At 36.4% G+C, this 22389-nt stretch overlaps 3 protein-coding genes across 3 annotated transcripts; 2 read left to right on the forward strand and 1 right to left on the reverse strand.

Annotated features, from left to right (window-relative positions):
* Window positions 1–437: 437 nt before the first annotated feature.
* On the forward strand, window positions 438–2688 carry gpr55a (G protein-coupled receptor 55a). Its single transcript, XM_059513690.1, has 2 exons — window positions 438–463; window positions 924–2688. Exons 1-2 carry the CDS (start codon window positions 438–440, stop codon window positions 1924–1926), a joined length of 1029 nt encoding a protein of 342 aa, XP_059369673.1. The 3' UTR covers window positions 1927–2688.
* Window positions 2689–9282: 6594 nt separating this feature from the next.
* lpar5b (lysophosphatidic acid receptor 5b) lies at window positions 9283–10606 on the forward strand. Its single transcript, XM_059515061.1, has one exon. The coding sequence runs from the start codon at window positions 9432–9434 to the stop codon at window positions 10359–10361; it is 930 nt and encodes a 309-aa protein (XP_059371044.1). The 5' UTR covers window positions 9283–9431; the 3' UTR covers window positions 10362–10606.
* Window positions 10607–13497: 2891 nt separating this feature from the next.
* Window positions 13498–20655, reverse strand: itm2ca (integral membrane protein 2Ca). The gene is made up of 6 exons (XM_059513921.1): window positions 20353–20655; window positions 18152–18295; window positions 16379–16567; window positions 16187–16297; window positions 15948–16098; window positions 13498–14596 (listed from the first exon to the last, which is right to left on the reverse strand). The coding sequence occupies exons 1-6, from the start codon at window positions 20446–20448 to the stop codon at window positions 14505–14507; spliced, it is 783 nt and encodes a 260-aa protein (XP_059369904.1). The 5' UTR covers window positions 20449–20655; the 3' UTR covers window positions 13498–14504.
* Window positions 20656–22389: the final 1734 nt, after the last annotated feature.

Genomic DNA, 22389 nt, shown 5'->3' on the forward strand with positions numbered 1-22389 from the left:
GGGTGTCAATCTCAAATCCTGGAGGGTCAGTCAGAGCCCTGCAGAATTTAGTTCCAACCCTTCTCCAAAACACATACCATGTAGTTTTCAAATAAGCCTGAAGGACTTGATTAGTTGAATCATGTGTGTTTAATTAGGGTTGAATCTAAACTCTGCAGGGCCCCTGATTTAGACTTTATGCTTTTTTTAAATATGGTCTTATTTCATTGCATCAAAAAACAAATTTAATGCGCTTCATTTAATTGCTTATTGCGCCCTCCTCTGGCCTCAGGAGTCAAGCCAAAAGTTTACTTAATACTTATTTAATCTGCATATAAAATATAAGAGTTTATATATACTTTATATAAGAATTATTTTGTTTCTCAGTTTCTAATAAGAATGAGGCAGAATAGGTTTCTGTGAGAGTCTCTACCTACTGTATATATAGCACGTATAAAATGAGCTTCACCGGAAGAAGAAACCAGTACGAACTGGCTTATCCTTATCTGGAAGTTCTAAATAGCACGCCATACATATGGTCAAGTGGCTGAGTTGATTTATCCATGTTTTAATATGCCTCTGATCTTTATGTGGATGCTAGGTAGGGGTAGAATATACAATCTCTGACCCAGTTCATTTGCTTGCATCCATGACTGCAGTATGCTGTGTTTTCCACTAACTAGCAACCCGGGGTGTTGAAATAGTATTTGTGGCAGTGGGTGGAACCAAAATGATTACAGACATTCCGACACGGAACACACATTTAGAAGTAGAATAACTGGCTGTAGCATTGTTTTTTGTAGAAACACAAAGTATGTTTCCTAAATACCTGCAAACATATTATGAAATTGTTATGCTTGAGAACAGTCCAAAAGTTCCATACAGCACTTTTAACTTAACAATTTAAAAAAAAACAAAAAACATCTCTGTCTTTCTCTCCCCAGGACAGGCCACTGTGATTGGGTGTGTTGGGTCCAGATGTGTGTGTATGTGCCCATTCTGGTTTTCGGATTCCCTCTGATTCTGGCTGCTTTGTGGCAGTTGCTCTTCCGAGTTCGACGCTGGAGCGAATCCACGGTTTACCTCTGCAACCTGATCATCAACGACAGCCTGCTGATGCTGTCCCTGCCTTTTAAAATACATGCCTACAAGAAGCACTGGAATCTAGGCCAGACTTTCTGCTCCCTGCTGGAGAGCCTGCTCTATGTCAACATTTACGGCAGCATCATGTTGAGCGTGTGCATTGCGGTCGACCGATACATCGCTCTACAGTTTCCATTCGCTGCACGTCGTTTGCGATCTCCACGCAAGGCAATGATCGTGTGCCTAATCTTGTGGATATTGGTCTTTGGATGCAGCTTCCCCATCTACAAACTTCACGATAATCCAGCAAACAAAACAGTGTATTGCTTTGAGCAATTCTCCAACTCAACTTGGACGAAAAGTTGGATTCTGGCATCTATGGAAACAGTGTTTTGCAGCAGTGCCTTGGTGATGGTGTTCTGTTCCCTGCGTGTGGTACAAATCTTGCACAAACTGAGGGTGCGCTACCCTGGAGATTCCAAACTGTGCAACAACAAGAGCATGAAGATTGTTCTCAGCAACCTAGCCGTCTTCCTTACATGTTTCATTCCTTACCATATAGCAGCGCCCATATACTTCCATGCCAAGACAGGCAAGTGGCACCAAAGCACCATCGATCATCTACGGTACTTTGTTCACATAAGCATATGCATTAGCAATGTGAACATCTTGGCAGATGGCGCATGTTACTATTTCATCCTTAAAGAGAACCTGGAGTCTGCGCAGCGAGAGAGGAGAATGGCTATACGCGTCAGAGAGAAACGCATACGTGGATCAAAGAGTTTAACGTTTGGAGAAATACAAAGTGGTACGCCCAAAGCCACTGACAATACGGAATTATGTGTGGATACTGGTTTTACGTAAAGATCTACATTAAAACTCATGGAGAGCAAATGCAAGGATGATTAATCCTATAGGAACACAATGAAAGAAGATGGAAGACATGCTCATATAGTTGAGTATGCAGGTGGATGGGAAGTATGTACACACAGGATGTGTGTTTACATGTGATGTAGATGAATTTTTGGGTACTAAACAAAATCGCAGTAACTCTTATGCACTGGAATTTTATCACTGCTTTTAATCTGAAACTATGGCAATTTCTTTTTGGAACATTCTTGTAACAAAAATTGAGCAGTGAAATCACATAACACAAAGGTAATGTTTAGTTTATATGAGCCATGATGATATTAACATTTTGTCATTTTGGAGAAAATTTTATGTTTACTTAGGAAAAGTGTGTCCTGGTCAGATTTCCCCCCTAACAGATCAAAACAAAACAAAAAAAATTAAATATTTTTTTTAATGTATTGAATTGTACTATATAAGCCTTACTCTACTTATTTATTTTTGCATTGTGACATTATTGACAGTTAAGCAAATTTTAACATCTTTATTATTCTTTACCATCTTAATTATTACATGATGATTCTCATCACTCATACATGTCATTTTACTCATCTGTAATACTGAAAAAATACAGTTTGCTAATTAATATCAATACATTTTTAATGAAGACAGTAAAACAAAGAATATATAAATAAGTTATTACTGGATCGTTAAAATTACTAGGAATAATAGAATAGAGTATCTAATTATTCCAATAGAATAATAAAAGAATATAAGTTATTTATACTGATTTTAAATTGCCTTTGATGTATTAAACATTTTATTTTTAAACATTTCATAATTTATTTTCTACAATAATACAGAGGAATAAAAATCGTATTACAGTGATAAGAATCATTAAGAATTATTTTAAAAAGTCAGATGCATTACAGTAGTGGGAATTGGGTGGTAACATTTGTTTAATTGTCCTAAAAATAATATCATAAAGTGCTAATTGTAGGTTACATTTTATTTATAAATGTAACCTAATTTATAAATTATATATATATATATATATATATATTAATAATATACTTTACTTTTTATTTTTTTAACCTTATGACAATTTTTTTAAACCCGTTAGAAATGTCAATGTTTTCATGATTTGTTTGGCTTCAACAACCCTATTCCTCTTTTCACCAGCAGAGGACGCACTTCAGGTTTTTCTAATCGTGGTTAAGCCTGTCAGTCAACAGGAGGTTCATAATCACATTATGTGAGTTCAGTTACGGTGTTAAAACCAATGATTAACTTTAGCCCTATCTTCCTGTCATAGAATAAATTTAAGTTGATGTCAAAGGTTCAAGTTCTGAAGCAGATGCATCTGTGTGAAATGTACATAGAAATGTGCTTTGAGAGAGTAAAGGTTAAATGCATGGAGTGTCTTGTTTTACAGCAGGGAACTGCAACATTTCAGTTTTTCAACCATTTCATTTTTGCACCAGTAAAAAGTTGTTCTGCTAGCGGTGGGAAATATGGAAACAATATATCATTTTTTTTTTTTTTTAGAAATATCACAATTCATGATTTGATCACAATTCTTTTTTCATGTTGGTTTTACTATTTTGCAATATGTCTGAGTATTACAGCCAAACTAATTTCCCTATAATAAAGAAAAAAGGTAAAAACAACAAACACAACAAAAAAGAATGGAAGATATTAGGCCAAAGGGGGCGAAGATAAAAATCTTTGTTCTTATTTTTTAATAACAAAGCTAAAAGAATGACAAAGATATACATTACAACTACACATATTATACAAATAAAATAAACAGTAGTTTATTTTCAGTTACAATAGGTATGTTTAGCAGGAGCATTCAATAAATTGAATTAACAAATATAAAAATAAAACACTATAAAAACTGATTCCTAAGGCAACTGTATAAAATTTCTTCAGTCAAGAGCAGTGGGTGATTTTTCTCTTTGTGTTTTGATGTTTTATAAACGTTAAAGGAATAGTTCACCCAAAAATAAAAATTCTGTCAGCTGTTTTATTTTTATACCACCATTTACTCACTCAAAAGTGGTTTAAAACCTGAATGAGTTGCTTTCTTCTTCTGAACATAAATTCTATTTTGAGAAATGTGGAAAACCAAACAGTTGCTGGTCCTCAGTGACTTCCATGGTATTTTCTGCTACTATCAAATTCACTGTGGACCAGCAACTGTTTGGCTACCCACATTCTTGAAAATATCTTCTTTTTTGTTCAGCACAAGAAAGAAATGAATACAGTTTTGGGACAACGTGACAGTGAGAAAATAATGACAGAAATTACATTTTAGGGTGATCTATCCCTTGACAGTAATGACAGTAGGCAGCATGTTTAATAGGCCTACTGTCCCTTTAAGACCTGCACACATCTAATATACAGGCACATATATGTTTTTCTCTCAGCTGTTAACTTTAATTTTACACATAACCAACTGAGTCTACATGTAAACCCTGTGTGTTTTGACAGTATTAGCAAAGGTCAGACCAGCACGCAAATGAAACATTTAAAAGCACATGCAAATAATGAGAGAGTAACTACTGCTGAGTTGACACTGCTGTGAATGCATGTGGTGTTGTTCAGTATATGACAAAGACACCAGAACTGCAGCTGATAGAATGTGCGCTGTAGCACGATATTTCTACAAAAGCAGATTGTGGAGACATTTTTATCGTCCACGATAAAAAATCCTCATATCGCACACCCCATATGCTCTGCTTATAGATATACTTTCATGTGTTTTATAATTAAAAAGATAATGCTGCTTTAATGTAGCCGAGTCATTTTATAAAAGTTTAACTTGACTCTATTATAATATTGTAATGATAAATTGTAATAATTTAGCTGAAGCTAAAATGAAGAGTATTTTAGCTTCAGCTACAGTTTTTGAGGTTCCTCACGCAGAATGTGCAGGTACTTCTGAATTTTTGTTGTCTCCATCTCCCTTTGTCTGTGTTCATGTTATTTATTGCAATAAATAAGACTTTGTATTAAAATATGTGTGCTCCATTTGAGGCATATTCATTTCAGCTTTCTGAAGATGATTGCTAGTGCTGCTACATCAGATCAACCTATAAAATATAAACCACATATTTTTAGCTGTGGGAACGTGTTCAAGTACAGTTAGAGACGCCACCAACCCTCTCAGAAACCCTCTCAGTCCAAATTAATTTCCCCAGCAGTTGTTTTGTATGAATGCAACACCGACATAACCTACTTTCACTTAAAGGTTGAAAGTTTATTCTACTTAAATATCAAGTTAGGGGCATGTTGTCACATTTGTTAAAATTTTATAGGGCACAATTTATTTACCCCCTATATTTATGGCTATATTTACAATATTTGTTGTCTAAAATTGTTTGATATTGGGCAGCAGAAAGTAAGATACAGAAACATGTTGATGTGAGGTAAATACTCAGTGACACATTAGTGTATATGTGACATAACTGATTTATATAAATGTGAAAATGAAGTTATTGTAACAATCTTACTCTGGTATTTCTATTGTTAGTAGTAGTGTTTTCTCACATAACACTTAAGGATAATGGTTGGAGTAAGATATATGTTTACTTAACATACACCTCGTTTCAAAATGAAAATAAGATGTCCAGGTCACATTTTACATGCATAGGCCTACATAAGGGGAGACTGGGTATGGTTGTAACACTTTTTTGTTTCAGCATCTGTAACTCACTGAATTTATTAGCTATAGTGCTCAAACTTTTATACAAAACACCCACATTTGTTCACTACAAAAGGCACCGATTCAAACCCTTATAAGTTGATGTCAAATACATGGAGGGAGTGCCTTTGTTGCAATCTACCCCCCAGGGATGTTGTAACACATACTGGGGTAAGTTGCAACAGTTGGACTAAAGAAGCAAAAACAGCAGCCGCCTCATAGAGTTCAAAAGTTCACAAACAACGTGCTTTCTACGAATGACCACAGCTCTCAAGTCCGCTTTCTGTTCAATGCAGGAGTGTGTGTGTGTACTGATATATATGGTTTATGAAAACACAAATGTGTGTAATGACATGGGTACTACATCGTGAAAATGGTTTATGATGAGACTTCCTGTGCCCCCGTAAAACAAAAGGCTTAAAAAACATACAAAACGGTGTTATGAAATCCAAAAATTGCCAGTAGTTTTCTGTAAGGGGTTGGTTTAGGGTGATAGAAAATACAGTTTGTGTGTGATACTGTGTCTGTGTGCAACTTTTTTTTCAGTCATATTCACAGTGGTGTCAAAACAACATTTTTAACCCTAGAGCGCAGGCTTGGTGGATCCAGAAACTGCACAAGCGCACATTTTACCTACATTTCCTTTGGTTTTTTATGCTGCCAAAAAAAGCTCCATATAGACAATATGAAAGTTCTTAGTTTTAACCATGGGAATGCTAAAATGTGTTACATCTTACCCACCCCTGTCATCCAATGTTTAGCTGTATTAGCATAATGGTTTGAAATTAGCAGTTTAAAAAAAGTTTTGCATGAGAATCTACAATTTATTCTTATATAAAATCTATGATTTATTCTGCAACAGCTTAAGCACTAAGAAAAATATAATTTTGGTAAAAAAATAAATAATAAAAAAAATTGGATTCTTACATCAAAATCAGTTTTTTCTTTATAGAATCTGCATATATATATAGTTCCAGCTGTGACAACCATTCATATAAGATTCAGGTGGGAAGTGGGTAAATAATCAAATTATCATAGGGCTCCTAGCTTATCCCTGATAGGTGGAAATAGTGTTGTTACAACTCTCCACATGTTAAAACCATACCCCATCTCCTTTTTTTTTAAATCTTTTTATATTGAAGTCTGCTATTAAGACCTTTATTTATTTACAAACCCGATTCCAAAAAAGTTGGGACACTGTACAAATTGTGAATTAAAAAAGACAGAATGCAATGATGTGGAAGTTTCAAATTTCTATATTTTATTCAGAATACAACATAGATTGACATATCAAATGTTTAAACTGGGAAAATTTATCATTTTAAGGGAAAGAGAACACATCTCAAAAAAGTTGGGACAAGGCCATGTTTACCACTGTGTGGCATCCCCTCTTCTTTTTATAACAGTCTGCAAACGTCTGGGGACTGAGGAGACAAGTTGCTCAAGTTTAGGAATAGGAATGTTGTCCCATTCTTGTCTAATACAGGCTTCTAGATGCTCAACTGTCTTCTTCTTTGTCGCATCTTCCTCTTTATGATGCACCAAATGTTTTCTATGTATGAAAGATCTGGACTGCAGGCTGGCCATTTAAGTACCCAGATCCTTCTTCTACTCAGCCATGATGTTGTAATTGATGCAGTATGTGGTCTGGCATTCCCATGTTGGAAAATGCAAGGTTTTCCCTGAAAGAGACGATGTCTGGATGGGAGCATATGTTGTTCTAGAACTTGGATATACCTTTCAGCATTGATGGTGCCTTTCCAGATGTGTAAGCTGCCCATGCCACACACACTCATGCAACCCCATATCAGAGATGAAGGCTTCTGAACTGAGCGCTGATAACAACTTGGGTTGTCCTTGTCCTCTTTAGTCCGGATGACATGATGTCCCAGCTTCCCAAAAAGAACTTCACATTTTGATTAGTCTGACCACAGAACAGTTTTCCACTTTGCCACAGTCCATTTTAAATGAGTCTTGGCCCAGAGAAAACGCCTGCGCTTCTGGATCATGTTTAGATATGGCCTCTTTTTTTTACCCATAGAGTTCTAGCCGGCAACGGCGAATGGCGCGGTGGATTGTGTTCACCGACAATGTTTTCTGGAAGTATTCCTGAGCCCATGTTGTGATTTCCATTACAGTAGCATTCCTTTATGTGATGCAGTGCCGTCTAAGGGCCTGGAGATCACGGCATCCAGTATGGTTTTCCGGCCTTGACCCTTACACACAGAGATTGTTCCAGATTCTCTAAATCTTTGGAAAATATTATGCACTGTAGATGATGATAACTTCAAACTCTTCAAATTTTTCTCTGAGAAACTCCTTTCTGATATTGCTCCACTATTTTCCGCCGGTGATCCTCTGGCCATCTTGACTTCTGAGAGACACTGTCACTCTAAGAGGCTCTTTTTATACCCAATCATGTTGCCAATTGACCTAATAAGTTGCAAAATTGTCCACCAGCTGTTCCTTATATGTACATTTAACTTTTCCGGCCTCTTATTGCTACCTGTCCCAACTATTTTGGAATGTGTAGCTCATGAAATCCAAAATGAGCCAATATTTGGCATGACATTTCAAAATGTCTCACTTTCAACATTTGATATTTTATCTATATTCTGTTGTGAATAAAATATAAGTTTATGAGATTTGTAAATTATTCCATTACTTTTGTACTCACAATTTGTAGTGTCCCAACTTTTTTGGAATCAGGTTTGTATTTATTTATTAGTCAATAGGGTACTTTCGCCTCTTTGCTATGATGGAAAATATAAAATTAAGTTTATTTCTCATTACTGTAACATTACAATTAGTAAATAATAAGAAAAAGAAAAATGTTAAGCACATCAATGCCTTAAATGTAATTTAAAACGATTTTTATAGTAATACCAATTATTAAAAACTCCAAAATGGGGAAGTCGTGGCCTACTGGTTAGAGAGTCGGACTCCCAATCGAAAGGTTGTGAGTTTGAATCTCGGGCCGGCAGGAATTGTTGGTGGGGGGAGTGCATGTACAGTGCTCTCTCCACCCTCAATACCATGACTTAGGTGCCCTTGAGCAAGGCACTGAACCCCCAACTGCTCCCCGGGCGCCGCAGCATAAATGGCTGCCCACTGCTCCGGGCGTGTGTTCACAGTGTGTGTGTGTGTTATCACTGCTCTGTGTGTGTGCACTTTGGATGGGTTAAAAGCAGAGCATGAATTCTGAGTATGGGTGACCATACTTGGCTGAATGTCACTTCACTTTCAAAAATGAAAAAAAAATTCATTAGAATCATTATTTTAAGGATAAAAAAAATACAAATGCATTTGTAAAATATAAGTAGACATAAGATTTATTAACCGCTATATTTCTGTTTTATTTACCATCTTTGTTGTCCAAAATGTCACCTTACATCGCTTGTGTAGTATTCTTCTCCTGTTGAAATGTTTCTTCGAGTACATAATACCTTTTTTTAGCAGGTTCACATGTGACGTCACTTTGTGAACAACATGTCCCAAGAGGTCAAAATGAGGTCAGAGAACTGTACTTTTTTTCTGAATATAGAGAGTGGAATATTTTTGTAGTCAATAAAGTTTGCCATTAAATTTGACATTAAAAATCAACCTACCGTGAGAAATAGGACAGGCCCCACTAAAGAGGCGGAGAAAACCCCTCACCTTATTCTACATCCTTCCTCTTCAGTCGTTTCATTTCTCACTGGGTTCCCTCAAAACCACCTTCAAATTCATTCAGAGGTCAATCAAAATCTAAGAGACCAGCTTCGACTCAAGCTTTGTTATTTCGCACGCCTTTCTCTTCAGAAACGCGAACATGTGTTCGAACTGGACCAACTCGTCTTGTATAACTGCTGATCTCGAACCTTCTAACCGGTTCCAGGCGTCGGCCGTGGTGTATGGCCTGGTTCTGGCAGTGGGTCTACCGCTCAATACGCTGTCCCTGTGGATCCTGCTGCGCTCTCACGGGTTACGGTCACCGTGCGCCGTGCTCATGGTGAACCTCGCCGTGTCCGACCTGCTCCTCGCGCTCTCCCTGCCGCTGCGCGTCTACTTTTACGCAACGCTCCAGTGGCCGTTTGGAGCTGCCACATGCACCGCTGCTTTAATGTTGTTTCGCGTGAACATCAGAACGAGCTGTATCTTCATCACTTTAATCAGCGTGGACCGGATGATCGCCCTCGTCTTCCCTCTGCGCTCCCGGTCTTTGAGAACCTCCGGGTGCGCGCTGAAGTGCTGCGCGGTCGTGTGGATCCTCCTCACTACCCTCTGCATCCCAGAGATTGGAAGACTCTATGACGCCCTGAAGGGGTGTCCAAAAATACCGTGCTTTGAGATTCAAGTGCACTCCAAAAGCTCGCATGTCGTCTCGATCTCACAGGCGATATTTTTATTAGTACTCCTTATGGTCAACATCGTCTCCACGGCCGTGGTCGTAATCGTTCTGAGGAAGCGTCCCAGCGCTGGAGCGGCCAAGGTGAACAACAAAATGAACGTGATAATGATTTTTATAGTCAACATGTTGGTGTTTGTGATATTTTTCTTGCCGTTTACTTTACATCTCTTGACGTACACTGAGAACGATTGCGGGGAGTCTTTACTCGCGCTCGTGTGCTTGGCGAGTGTCAACTGCTGTCTGGATCCGCTCATCTACTACTTCTCTCTGGACTCGTTCTGGCAGGACAAGGGGAAAAGACAAACGGAAGCAGGCACTCATTCTCTCAGCAGGTCGATGGAAATGTCTTAACAGTTAGGATAAACAACGGAGCCCACAATAGGGCATTGAGATGGATGAAGATGGAAGGAAAGTGATATTACAATGTTTTTGAGCTCTTTCGCAAAAAAAACAAACAAAAAAAAGCATTTCGTTCCACTGGGAAAAAATGCGCTTGCTCGCAAAAGTATTGAATAAGAGTGAATTGCGGGCAAATTGGGACACTTTTGAGAGGACTGTAGACCTGTAGTCTTTCTCCGACGTTCTTTTGTTTCCCTCACCATCAAGCCCTTTAAACCATACAGGAAGATAGAAAGTGTTAGGACACTTTGGATAAAGTAAATATAGATGGTGTTCAAAACTTACCTGGACACTTTATGAGCATCAAATGTTAGTGGAACATGTTCTTGGTTAATATGACTAACTACTTCCGTGGTTTATCTTCCAGAACACCTGTTTGAACTTGAAAACTTATTTCATTCTTCCACTAAAATGTTCCTGAGCAGGATAAACTGCAGAGTTGTTAACATATTTTGTTTAAATGTCCCATTTAAATTTCTAAATGTGCACTGTTGTCTATTGAACCCGTTAAGTGACATATTGATTATACATATAAATCATTAATTACTTTTTTATGTACTTTTGAAACTTAGGCTTATCTGTGGTGAAGCATCATGTAAAGACTTCCAGAATGTCTATAATAAAAAATAAGTGTTACATTTTGTTGATACTCTATAAAACATGGTTTAGTTTTGTATGCTTATTTATTTTTAGAATGATGAACCACATTGAGGCTATGCTTTTTTTCCACTTCCTGTGATGCCGGTGTGAAAACATCCACTCACTTTCAATGCGTTTTTTTGTTTTGTATTTTTTATTTTTTTTTGCATTTTGTCCTAAGAACATTTCAGAGGAACTTCTATGTCCAACTGTTGCATTGTCAGTCACATGAACAAAAACGTACATTTACGCAGTGTCTGGTTCCATCTGTATTAGTAATCATGAATATATCTGAGGTCATCTGGGGATCCTGATGCTTAAATATTATATAAGAATATTGGCTTCGGACAACATTAAGATATTTTAGATGAAAACTAACATATCCCTTTTTTGTCATCATCATTGCTATCATAGATGTTTACAGTTGAGGTGGTTTCTTCATATAACACGATAACAGTTATGGCTGCTGTGGTTTATACAGTGTTGTGATAAATGTGTCTGTTGTTGAATTTGCCATCATTATTGTCAGATGACAGAAATCTGATTATTTTGTATAGCTGATGTAGATGATTTCAAAGCACTTTTTTTGTTCTGTCATCTAAAGCATTTAAAATGGACTTTTTAACCACAATATTGAATTTAAAAGAGTTTTTGTATAACATGTAATCATGAATCTGAGGTTTCAGTGATTCTTGAAGTGTCTTTTCTCACTGTTGTCAGTTTTACCTATTTTTTATATGTTATATTAAAAAGGAGTTTGTATTAATACCCTTGGTTTATCTTTCAACATTTATGATTAATTTAAATCTGTATGATCGGTTGCCTTGCAGGTGTCATATTTAATGTCATGTATCCTTATATTTCACCCCCTGACTTCCTGTGTACTACTGTAACCAAATTCAGTAAATAAAAAAAATGAAATAAAAATATAATAATAATTAATATGCCTTCAAATTATGAGCAGCAGAGAAGATTTTATACATTCTTTAGATAAATGCAAAATAGTGTGTTTTTGTTGTCTAGCTGCCACAAATCTAATAACCTTATATAATCCTAGTAAACCTGTTTGATGAAAAATATTTGAAGTTTTAAGCATGACTTAGCTGTTAAGAATTTGTTCTATAAACTGTGTTTAGATTTTATAAACTAACACAGCTGATGCATGTGCACAGCAGGATTGGAACGATGCCGTTTGGAAGCAGTCCTTTGCGTTTGGTAGCATATTTCATCAGCTATAAAGTAACTTATAAGTATATTTACATGGATGGATAAGGTCAAAGTTCGGAGAAAAATATTTTAAACGAATAGTGCATCGAAAAATTACAATTTGCTAAAAAGAAAACTCTAAATCTTACTTGTAGGGGAGTTAGTTTGTTCATCAGAACCGATAAGGATAAATTTAGCATTATATCACTTGCTCACCAATGGATCCTCTGCTGTGAATGGGTTACAGTTTATTTAAAGGTGACCTACTGAGCAATAGTAATTAACTTCATGTTCTTATGGTTAGGGTTAGAGTTTGCCTTATTGGTATTATAAAACATGTCACATGTAACAAGGACACAATAAAGTGTTGCATTTTCATATTATTTACTCACCTTCACATTGTTCCAAACCTGCACAAAGCTCTTTTCCATACCAAAACAGTTTATAGTGAGCAATGTCTGTTAAACAAACCCAATAAGTCCAATTTGTGAATTAATAGTTATTTTTTTTAACGACATACTCACTGACTCAATTTTCCACTCACAGTGTTTCTCAGTTAACAGAGTATGAGCAGGAAAGTTAACAGTGAATCATTTTTCAGTTTGCTTCTCACATGACTTCAAAAAACTATTTTTATAGTGCTTTTTTTTATCATTTTTGGATCTCATTTTGCATCATTGCATGAAAAAAAAAAACTTGTTTCACAGAAGAAAGCTGTATGTTTGAAATGTTGATTTTTGATTGAACTACTCTATTTGACTGAATTATTTATATAATTTGCTCTCAGACACCCCTCTAGAAATAACTATGACTCAGATTTATGCATGATTTAACAATCTAACCTGAAACCTCAGACTGAGCAAAGAGGATGGGCATATCAAACACAAGATTGTGCAAAATCATTTCCAAGTCATGCTTGAGAATAACGTTTTTTAGTGACATGTATTTCATTTCCCCTTTCCTACAGTTTCATACAGTACAAGAGGTCTGATACTACACAGACTTCCTCTGGGCTTTGGAGAAGTTTCCCAGCTGATTTAACATCAAAATCAGCTATGATATGGGTTCTGTTTGTTGTTTATCACCAGGATATTTTTCTAGAACCTGCTTAAGGTGCAAAACAAGCAGTTATGCAACATAAACTGCAATTTTTGTATTGTGCAATTGCTTTTGTTAAATAAAAAAACTGGGTTTGGCCATGCTATCAGGGTTTTGTAACAGAAATGACAAAAATGTGGGATAGTTAGGTTTTATTGGTTTATTTACATGTTTGCTTCACCAAACTAAACAAGCTTTTTAACTTCAACACACACAAATATAATCACAAAGAGCTTTTGAGATTGTATACATTAGTCCAGGGCATGAATCTGGCCTAAGGCTTCGCTCATATGATAAGAAAATACTCAAATGATGCATGAGTCGTCTTGAAAAGCATGCAGAGAGAGAAGGAAGAAAAGAGGAAGTGGCACAGGAAGCAAGTTGTAGAAGCACTAAAGTCAATATCAATATACTTCGTGAACTAATACATATGATAAATGTTATGATGGAAGCAATTTTTTTTATCAGACTTTTAACCGGCACTAGGATCAGTAAGGATATTCATGAGTAGTGATGCACTGAAAGAAAAGTGAATATTGTGCCTAAGAATACACAAATCAGGGCAAAAGAAGACTATTTACCTTTGGAAATCTGTATATTATAAGTGCTTTTACCCAACAGGGGAATTGACAAAAATACTAAGAAAATTATTTTTGCAGTTAAAGAGATTAGATGTTAGAGTAATGCTTTCTGGTAATATTTTCCACATCATTTTATGGAATTTTTGGCCACAGTTTTGGTGCATCTCTATCCAAGAATAGATCTAAAAACACACAAATACATAAGAGAGCAAAGAGCAGTTTGAAGGAGCACAAACAGCCAATTACACACAGGTACGTGAATGCATTCAATGTGCAGCTTAATGCCCGTGTAACTTTCTCATTTAAAGACTTCAGATGCTACTGTTACATTTTTAAATGCATCAATTTGAAAATGTGGATTATTGCAAATATGCAGAAACAAACTGTTCAGAATTTGTTAAGGGAACATTTGTAATGAATTACTAGGTACAGAGAGAGAAGTACAAAAAGAGAGAAATGGGGTGTAAAGACAAGTATTAGAGGTCAAGAGTGTGATTTTCAAATTGTTGTGGCTACCGAGACCAGAGGGTGTGATCTCATCAGATATAGGCGGGGCCAAGTGACAAACAGCCTATGGAGTCTCACAAATCATTGTCTCCACCACGAAAGTGTTCTCAAAGTGACGGATTCGGTGACAGTCCTGCGCATCACGCTTGGTGATACCTAACAGGAAACATAAAATAATGTGAACAAAAAAATGGTTATTATAATTAACAAAAGCTAAAACCCTATAAATAGAGCAGCTGCGCTACTTTCTACAAAGTATTTAAATAATTTAGCCATTCAGATTTGTGGATTTGCTTGGGTGTTCATCACAGCGCCAAATACTTAAATATTTAGACTTAATAGGCTATTCATTTTCAAACTTTTTTTACATTCTAATCTGGACTACAGCATGCTCTAGATATTGTCTGAAAGTGTTTTGATTCTTTATTGTTCATTCACACTTTACATTAGGGCTTCCTTAGTTAACATTAGTTAATTTATTATAACATAAACTGCTAATGAAAAATTCTCATTGTGAATGTTAATGCATTCATTAAGGTTAACTAATAAGGTCTTATTGTAAAGTGATACAGTACCTATTGGTCTTTATAATTCTTTTGCACTTTAATCTGTGTAAAACGTTTAACTCTATATATTTTTCTGTATTTCTTTATTTGTATTTAATTATTCAGTTATTTTTGTTATAAGATAAAAGTTATTAAACCTGTTAAACTGTATTATGACCACTTTTTTAAAACTAAATTTTAATACTGTGATAATACCATACACCCTGATAAAAGCATTAGCAAATAAATGCAACATGATACTGGCATATCCCTAGAATCATTACAAAAAGTTCTTTAATGAATATCGTTTTATATACAAATTTGAAAAATTATTTTTCAGTGTATTTATTTAGCGCATGGATTAATATATATTATAAAACATAATGCAATCGCAAAATATGGGAAATTATGTTGTGTAAAACACCATCAAATAGGAATTAACAATTTAATATTCATGGATCATAATTTCATAGCCTGCCTCCATGAAATTGTCCCAGATAATGGATATTATCATATTATATTCCCACAAAATGATCTTCGTGAACCAGGGAGAAGTAGATTGCTTAATACAGGAAGCCATTCCGCGGGAGTTTCTTAATTGTTCCGCTAATTAGCTGCAATGAGCTATTAAGCTGGACGTCAATCAGATTTGTATGGCAGCTGTGATACCACACAGGAGCACAGTTTCCTCCCACCAAGAAGATGAAGAATTAATTATGCTGTAATATTGTATTGCCAAATTGGGCTTGTAGCTTGTTGTTGAGATGAAAAACGTATACCTTAGTTTTTAAAAATGAATTAACATTTAATTGTTAGGTGAACTATCCTATTAAATATAATGTCATTTTTATCTAATTTCAGGGTGATATGATGCTCTCTATTGGAAACAGCATTTGACCGATCCATATTAGCTGACCACTACTATTCACACTAAAGAAAAAGACAAAAATATGTAAACTTACGACGGCGTGAGGTGCGGCGGCGGAGCCTGTACGTGTCTTTACCGTTACACAGACGGTAAATAAAGCGGCCAAGCTGATGCATATTATTAACACGGCCAGACACGACCATCTCTTCCTGGACAATGTACGTCTGGGGGAGGTAAGTCCCTTTCTACACAAAAACAAAAAGGCAACATTATCAAATAAATAAAAGTTTACTTTTCAACTGCATTTATATACAAACAATAGGCTACAGGTACCTTGACGTTAATGAGCAGTTCCCAAAGGTTACGTGGTGGCATGACCACAGAGGTGTTGAGCTCAATGACATAACACTTATCTAAAGCAATGTCATGGTAAGCCGTCAGACCCTAAAAACCCAAACACAACACGTGAAAACATACTCTGTTGATGCATTAGTATTAGTATATAGAACAAGAGCTAAGTGTTACCCTGTTGAAATCATGAATGATATCAGCAGGGTCAGTGTTGCTGAAGTCGGGGACAGGAATGCTGATTTGCTCGTAGTTTTCCTTCAGGTAGATCCCAACGCTCTCCTCCAGCTCGTGAGACCCTCGCAGGGGAGCAGCTACCGAATCCTCGTACACGACACGGCAGTGGAACCGACTCTGATCCGGAGTCTGAATAACCATCACACACAATACATGATTTAAATTATATTATAATAATGTTTTGATCTTCCTGTCACCTGAACAAAAATTCCTGGCAAAAGAACAAAAGATAACCGATAACTTTCAAATAGGGCTTAAAATTGTGGGAAAACAATATTGATTTTCATACTATCCTATCACGAACAAACTGTTTTAGCGGGTGTCTCTAAATCTACAGTCTGACTTTTTCCTGTGTTTGCAGTCTGAATAAAATGTGATAAGATATTGAGCAGTGTTGGGGAAAGTTACTTTCTAAAAGTAATGCATTACAGTATTATGTTCCTCCATTAAAAAAGTTACTAATTATTTTACTTAGTTACTTTTTATGGAAAGAAATGCATTACATTACTTTTGCATTACTTTTTCTTATCTGGGATGGGTTTGCTTGTTTGTTTTCAATATAGATAAGCTCTATTTTTGTCCCTTTCATGCCAAAAGGGCAAAGAATATGCCGGCTGAAGGAAATGTCAATTCAAAATTCACGGCTCAAACAAAGCTTTCAGCTGTGCTGTGATTCTGCATTGTAGGAAAACAAAGTTCAACACTACAAATACAAATGTCATGTTTATCTAAAGTCATTTTTGCTTATTATTATGGTTGAGTTGGATAATCGAAGATCAGCGGCAAAGATATTGGTTAATAAAATGGGATTAAATACATAAAGGATAAATATATGTATAATATATATATATATAATTATTGCAGGTTTTCATCATATTCTGAGTTTGCATGTCAGTTTTTATTAATTCTGAGGAATACTGAATCTGTTTTTGTGCGAGTTCATGAGTTACTAGAACTACACAGTGCACTTACTCCGGATTTTTCTCAACAAAAGAGACAAAAGAGCTGTCAGTCAATAAATGGGAAAACAAAGTAATAGTACAAAGTAGTAGTTTATAATGAACTCACATAGCGGATGAATCACAGCAGCGAGCCATTAACAAAACATTTAAGCTCTTGAGAGAAAAATAGAATACCAGAACAAACCAGAGGCTTCAGCTTAACTAATTATAAAATCATAATTGTGAATGTTATCCCAATACAGCAATCCTATAAGATCAATGCAGATCACACTGTGTGACGTGAATCTATTAAACTTGGGTACGACATGCATGTAGACTGCACGTTTCTATAAAAGAATCAAATGTCATCAGCATGCGCAAGTGGTAAACAAAAAGAGCCTGATGAATCACACTTTAGCAGTTGTAGTTTTTATGTGTGCTTAAAAAAATGGAAGTGGCAAAAGAGGAAGCAGTTGATTTCATGTTGTGTTTTTTTGTTGTTTTTGGCTGGTCATTAAACGTGGGTCGTAGCAGCAAACACACTGTGCAATGATCACGTTGTATTTCTGACAATGGCATAAAATGATCATAGGCTATATTTCTTCGCAAGACCGTGACAACAGCCATCTTTGAATCTTTCTCACTGTGCGACACAGAACCACGGATTAGGAGCCACGATTGTTTCACGCTGCCAATTTTTCGTCTTGGACAGCCAAAAATCATGCAGTGTGTTTCGGGCTTTATGCCACTCATGCAATTAATTGTGTGCTACCTGAGGAATGATGTAGTAGCGGTAGATATAAATTGAAGCATATATCAAACTGCAGGTGAAGACTATCAGTGCGGTTGTCAGACAGCAAAGTCCACTCAGAGAGGAGCGTTTCCGTCCGACAGGCAAGACCAGCTCCTCGTCCACCTACAAATACACACACACATGCATATTTTTATATCATATTAGGGACATTTACAAATGTTTCTTTTCCTTAGCATACTAATACACCCTAATTTGAATGAAGATATTTAGCCCTTTTATGAAGTTGTTTTCATCATAAGCTCCTCTCACAGGCCTCCACAAAGTAGGTCATTTTAGGATGTACTATCTCTGCAGGGACATTTGGTCCTTACCAAGATGGCAAAACGCGACGCACACACACACAAAGCAGTAATGAATTCATCATGTCCTCAATATACCGTGTCACTTTCAGTATGATCACCCACACACTGGGAGACGTGCTACAATCGGCACTACACTCACTTGTATGCCGTGCAGCCAGGAATGGATTATTCAGTGCTCTCGTACTACAGCGGGGAATTATTAGATGCGAGATGCCGATAGGCAATGACTAATAACGCCCCCAGTCTTGCTACCCATCTGCCAACTGCACGGCACATGGCCTGATCTGGCCTCATTCATAACTCACTTACACATGCACATTTGGTTTGACATCATGATGGTGACTTCCTTTTGACTTGTCAGCTTATTGTTTTTGCATTAAGAAATATTTAAATAAACGCTAACGTAACACCTACCCCATTTTTACAAAAAGCAAAATACATTATTTGTTTAAAGTGAAGTCTGTATCTTTTTCTCTCTTTCCTCAATTTGTATTTTTCAGTTCTGGATCCTCGGCTCCCGTGTCCTTATGGGAAAGCAAAGTGTACAGCAACTGCGCAATTTAGCATCTCTGTATATGCAGGAGGTCATCCAGACATGGCCCCCATTGCCATATTGTTCCCTTTAAGTTATGAACACATTCTTACTGAATACAAAGGTTATAGAAAACATTTAGTGAATGTTCCATTTGATCAGTTTTATGGTAATATTACATTAATGTTCTGTAATAAGTATTAAGCAGTTATTTTTTAAAACACTAGACGGAAACGTTTCAGCATAATGTTCCATGAACGATATATAAATAACATTTCTGCGCTAATGTTTTAAGAATGCTATTAAAGACCAGATAACTTTGAACAAGCTTTATATTAATGATTTCTTTTCTGTCACTGATTTGTTTATAACTTCAAGGAAACCTCACCAGATCGTTCCCTGCCTATGTTTCTTAAATACTGCATACTCATACCTAATTGACAAAATTTTTGCATCTTTTATAGCAGGGAAGTATGCAATCTCTGACAAAAGGAATAATTAGAGATGTGAGTGGTCCATGAATTACTCCCTTCACCTTGTTTTTTCATCGTTAGGAGGTCATTTGGTCCCCAAAGACAGCAAACCCCCCCCCCCCCCCCCCCCCACACACACGCTGATATTAAACAGCTAAAGCTCACGGAAGTCATTTCTCCTCACCGTAGCCATCTGCCATTTTGTCTCTATTGGATTTGTGCGTGTGTGTGTGTGTGTGTGTGTGTGTGTGTGTGTGTGTGTGTGTGTGTGTGTGTGTGTGTGTGTTTTTGCTTAGACACATAAACCTGTGCTGGACTGTCAAATTTCATCCCTTGTCATTATAAGCGCTTAAGAATAAATGCCCTAAGAACTGACAATAACAATCCAAGCATTCATTATAATTAATATATTTAAAAATAAAGGGCAAGATGCTTTAAGCTATTTTATATTAGTTGAACCAAAGATGTTCTTTAATTAAATAATTAAAGAGCATGTTATTAAAATGTCTCAATAATGCACACATTTTAAGCACGTAGGGAGACAGTGCACATGTTATTGCTGAGATGAAGATGATGCACGGTATATGATGTGATTGGTGCAGGTGCTGCAGCATCCATGTCCTCTTGTTATGAAACCAAAGGGCAACAATATTTCTGTATTTCAGAAGAAGAAGAAAACTACAAATACATAAAACCTCGATCCTGGAGTGTTGTCTATAGATCATTATCATCCCAGGAAATGACACGATTAATGGTTAACCATAGATGATCTTTCCTTTCCGGCTTTTGGTTCGTTTCAACCGCTTTATTTGCGTGACATTTCATATGATGTACATAAAAAGCGAAACTTACGTGTGGATGCGGTATGAATATTTGAGTTTTATCTCCATCAGCCTCCTCTTTCTCGGCTTTTTGTCCCGTTATGGGCTGAAAGCTGATCTTCACCATGATGAAGGGGGGGAAAAAACGCTGTTTTTAGCGAGAACAGATCCTGTATAATACCCCTCTTGGCTTTCTGACACTATATTTGCCGTTTGTTATAATGGACCGGAAGAATCTATTATTTATGTATATATTTATATATATATAAAAATTGCTCTTAAAGTCACAGTGGCCGGCGACACTGGTGATGATGCGCGCGACCCAGATTGAGCAAGCGCGCGCACGTTTTGTATAAATCATATACGTGTGTACGAATTTAGCTGTTTTTTTTTTAATCCGTCTATCCATCCATCCTTCCATCTATATCAACATATATGTATAGCAGGTGCCGCGATGTTATAATATAATGGCATTACCTCGTACAAGGTCCTAAATGGTATAATGTACTTTAGTGAATACACTGATAATCAAAGAAAAACGACAGTAGAAACAATTTTATTCCAAACTTTATTTCCAACTGTTAGTCTGGTTGACATATCAGATGAAACTCCACAGTTTTTGTGCCCAAGTCTTATTACTTGGGCCAGATCTACGTAGGTTAGATTGGACTGTTTAATTGAACAGACAGCAGGCCAAGTGGTTTCCAGCCGTCCGTTAGACGTCATCTAAGGCTGCAAAATAGAAACATGCACTGATATGCAAGATAAACTTGCTAATTCTCAGAATTCCTAATGCTCTGGGCCATTATGATGTCAGGCATACAAGATGACTGTGATTGGCTGTTGTTACATGTGCCAACCAATGGTGAGTTGTCAGTCACCACATAAACAGTATAGGCTGAGACTGAAATATGAAAATTGTACATCTTTAAGCTACATGAAGTTTATTGTAGGTTTCACTAAAATAAAATACTGTTATGTCAATCCCTGTTATTCTGACCAGTACTGTAAACATTCGGTAGAAAATGTTTTAGTTCTGCATTTAAACGGAGTAAGGTTACCATTATGAATAACACCTGGTTTTGTTTAGGGAAGAAATGTAGGGTTTTATGGTAGATGATTGTGTCTGTCTTGTGAGTAAGAGAGCAGTAATGCCAACCATAACTCGAAAATTATCAACCAAACCCTCCGAATCATTTTCAGTTTTGTGTGGTTTTTCATTCTTGCAACAGATTTAAAGTATTACATGACAACCCCCATCAACCACTGCACTGTTGCTAAAACAAACCTAAATAAAACATTCATAAAGGACATGACTTCTCCAATTTCCTCTCAGCAGCCACAATCAGGTGCTAATATGAGCGGTTTCTCTACATCCAGCCATTTCCGATTAGTCTGCTGCTTATAACGTCCCTCATGTTATTTTTTCCCCCGAATAAATATACATTTGTTTAAAATATATTAGTACCTGTGCAGACTTTTTACTTTTTTAAATGAGTAATGAAAATTAACGTAATTTAAGTAAAAAAAAAATACAATCAAAATAATGAGACACTTATGAAAATTACTTCGGAAAATAAAAGACCAGATACTGTAAAGTAAGGAGAAATTGTGAGAGGAACATCCCAAAATATATATTCTTTTTTGATTTTGGGGTGAAATGTGACCTAGACGTGTTTATTTGTGAGATTTCACCCATGAACTCATCCAATTATCCAAACAAGGGACAATTTAACATATAAACTAACTAAAAGGTATGAGTATACTGAAATTAGTATAGTAGTCATAATCAGAGCACAAACCTTTAAAGGTCACAATCACAGAAAGCAGACAAAAGAACGTTCCTTTCCACCCACTCTGCACAGTGACTAACGATGAGAGAAGAATGGAAAGAGTTAAATCAGGTTCAACATCACAGTCACAACTCTAACAAATCACTAAACCCTCCTCAGTCAACACTGGTAGAAACTTTAAAGATGAAAAAAGCCTATGTACACGTTCACTAAACCAGGATAAGCGAAATGTGCAAAGCATGATTTATGCGTCACATTTGCGGTTTTTCACTTTT

The sequence above is a fragment of the Carassius carassius genome, chromosome 28 (assembly GCF_963082965.1).
Source record: "Carassius carassius chromosome 28, fCarCar2.1, whole genome shotgun sequence".
Classification (NCBI taxonomy): Eukaryota; Metazoa; Chordata; class Actinopteri; order Cypriniformes; family Cyprinidae; genus Carassius; species Carassius carassius.

What these genes read in the sequence shown, in the direction of transcription:
- gpr55a (XM_059513690.1), top strand. Translation starts at nt 438, where the DNA reads ATGAGCTTCACCGGAAGAAGAAACCA. An exon ending in TTCACCGGAAGAAGAAACCA is followed by an intron (nt 464 to 923) that starts GTACGAACTGGC and finishes TTCTCTCCCCAG; the next exon opens with GACAGGCCACTGTGATTGGG.
- lpar5b (XM_059515061.1), top strand. Translation starts at nt 9,432, where the DNA reads ATGTGTTCGAACTGGACCAACTCGTCTTGTATAACTGCTGATCTCGAA.
- itm2ca (XM_059513921.1), bottom strand. Translation starts at nt 20,448, where the DNA reads ATGGTGAAGATCAGCTTTCAGCCCATAACGGGACAAAAAGCCGAGAAA. An exon ending in TCATTCATGATTTCAACAGG is followed by an intron (nt 16,298 to 16,378) that starts GTAACACTTAGC and finishes TTGGGTTTTTAG; the next exon opens with GGTCTGACGGCTTACCATGA. An exon ending in CCGCCGCACCTCACGCCGTC is followed by an intron (nt 14,597 to 15,947) that starts GTAAGTTTACAT and finishes GTTTCCTGTTAG; the next exon opens with GTATCACCAAGCGTGATGCG.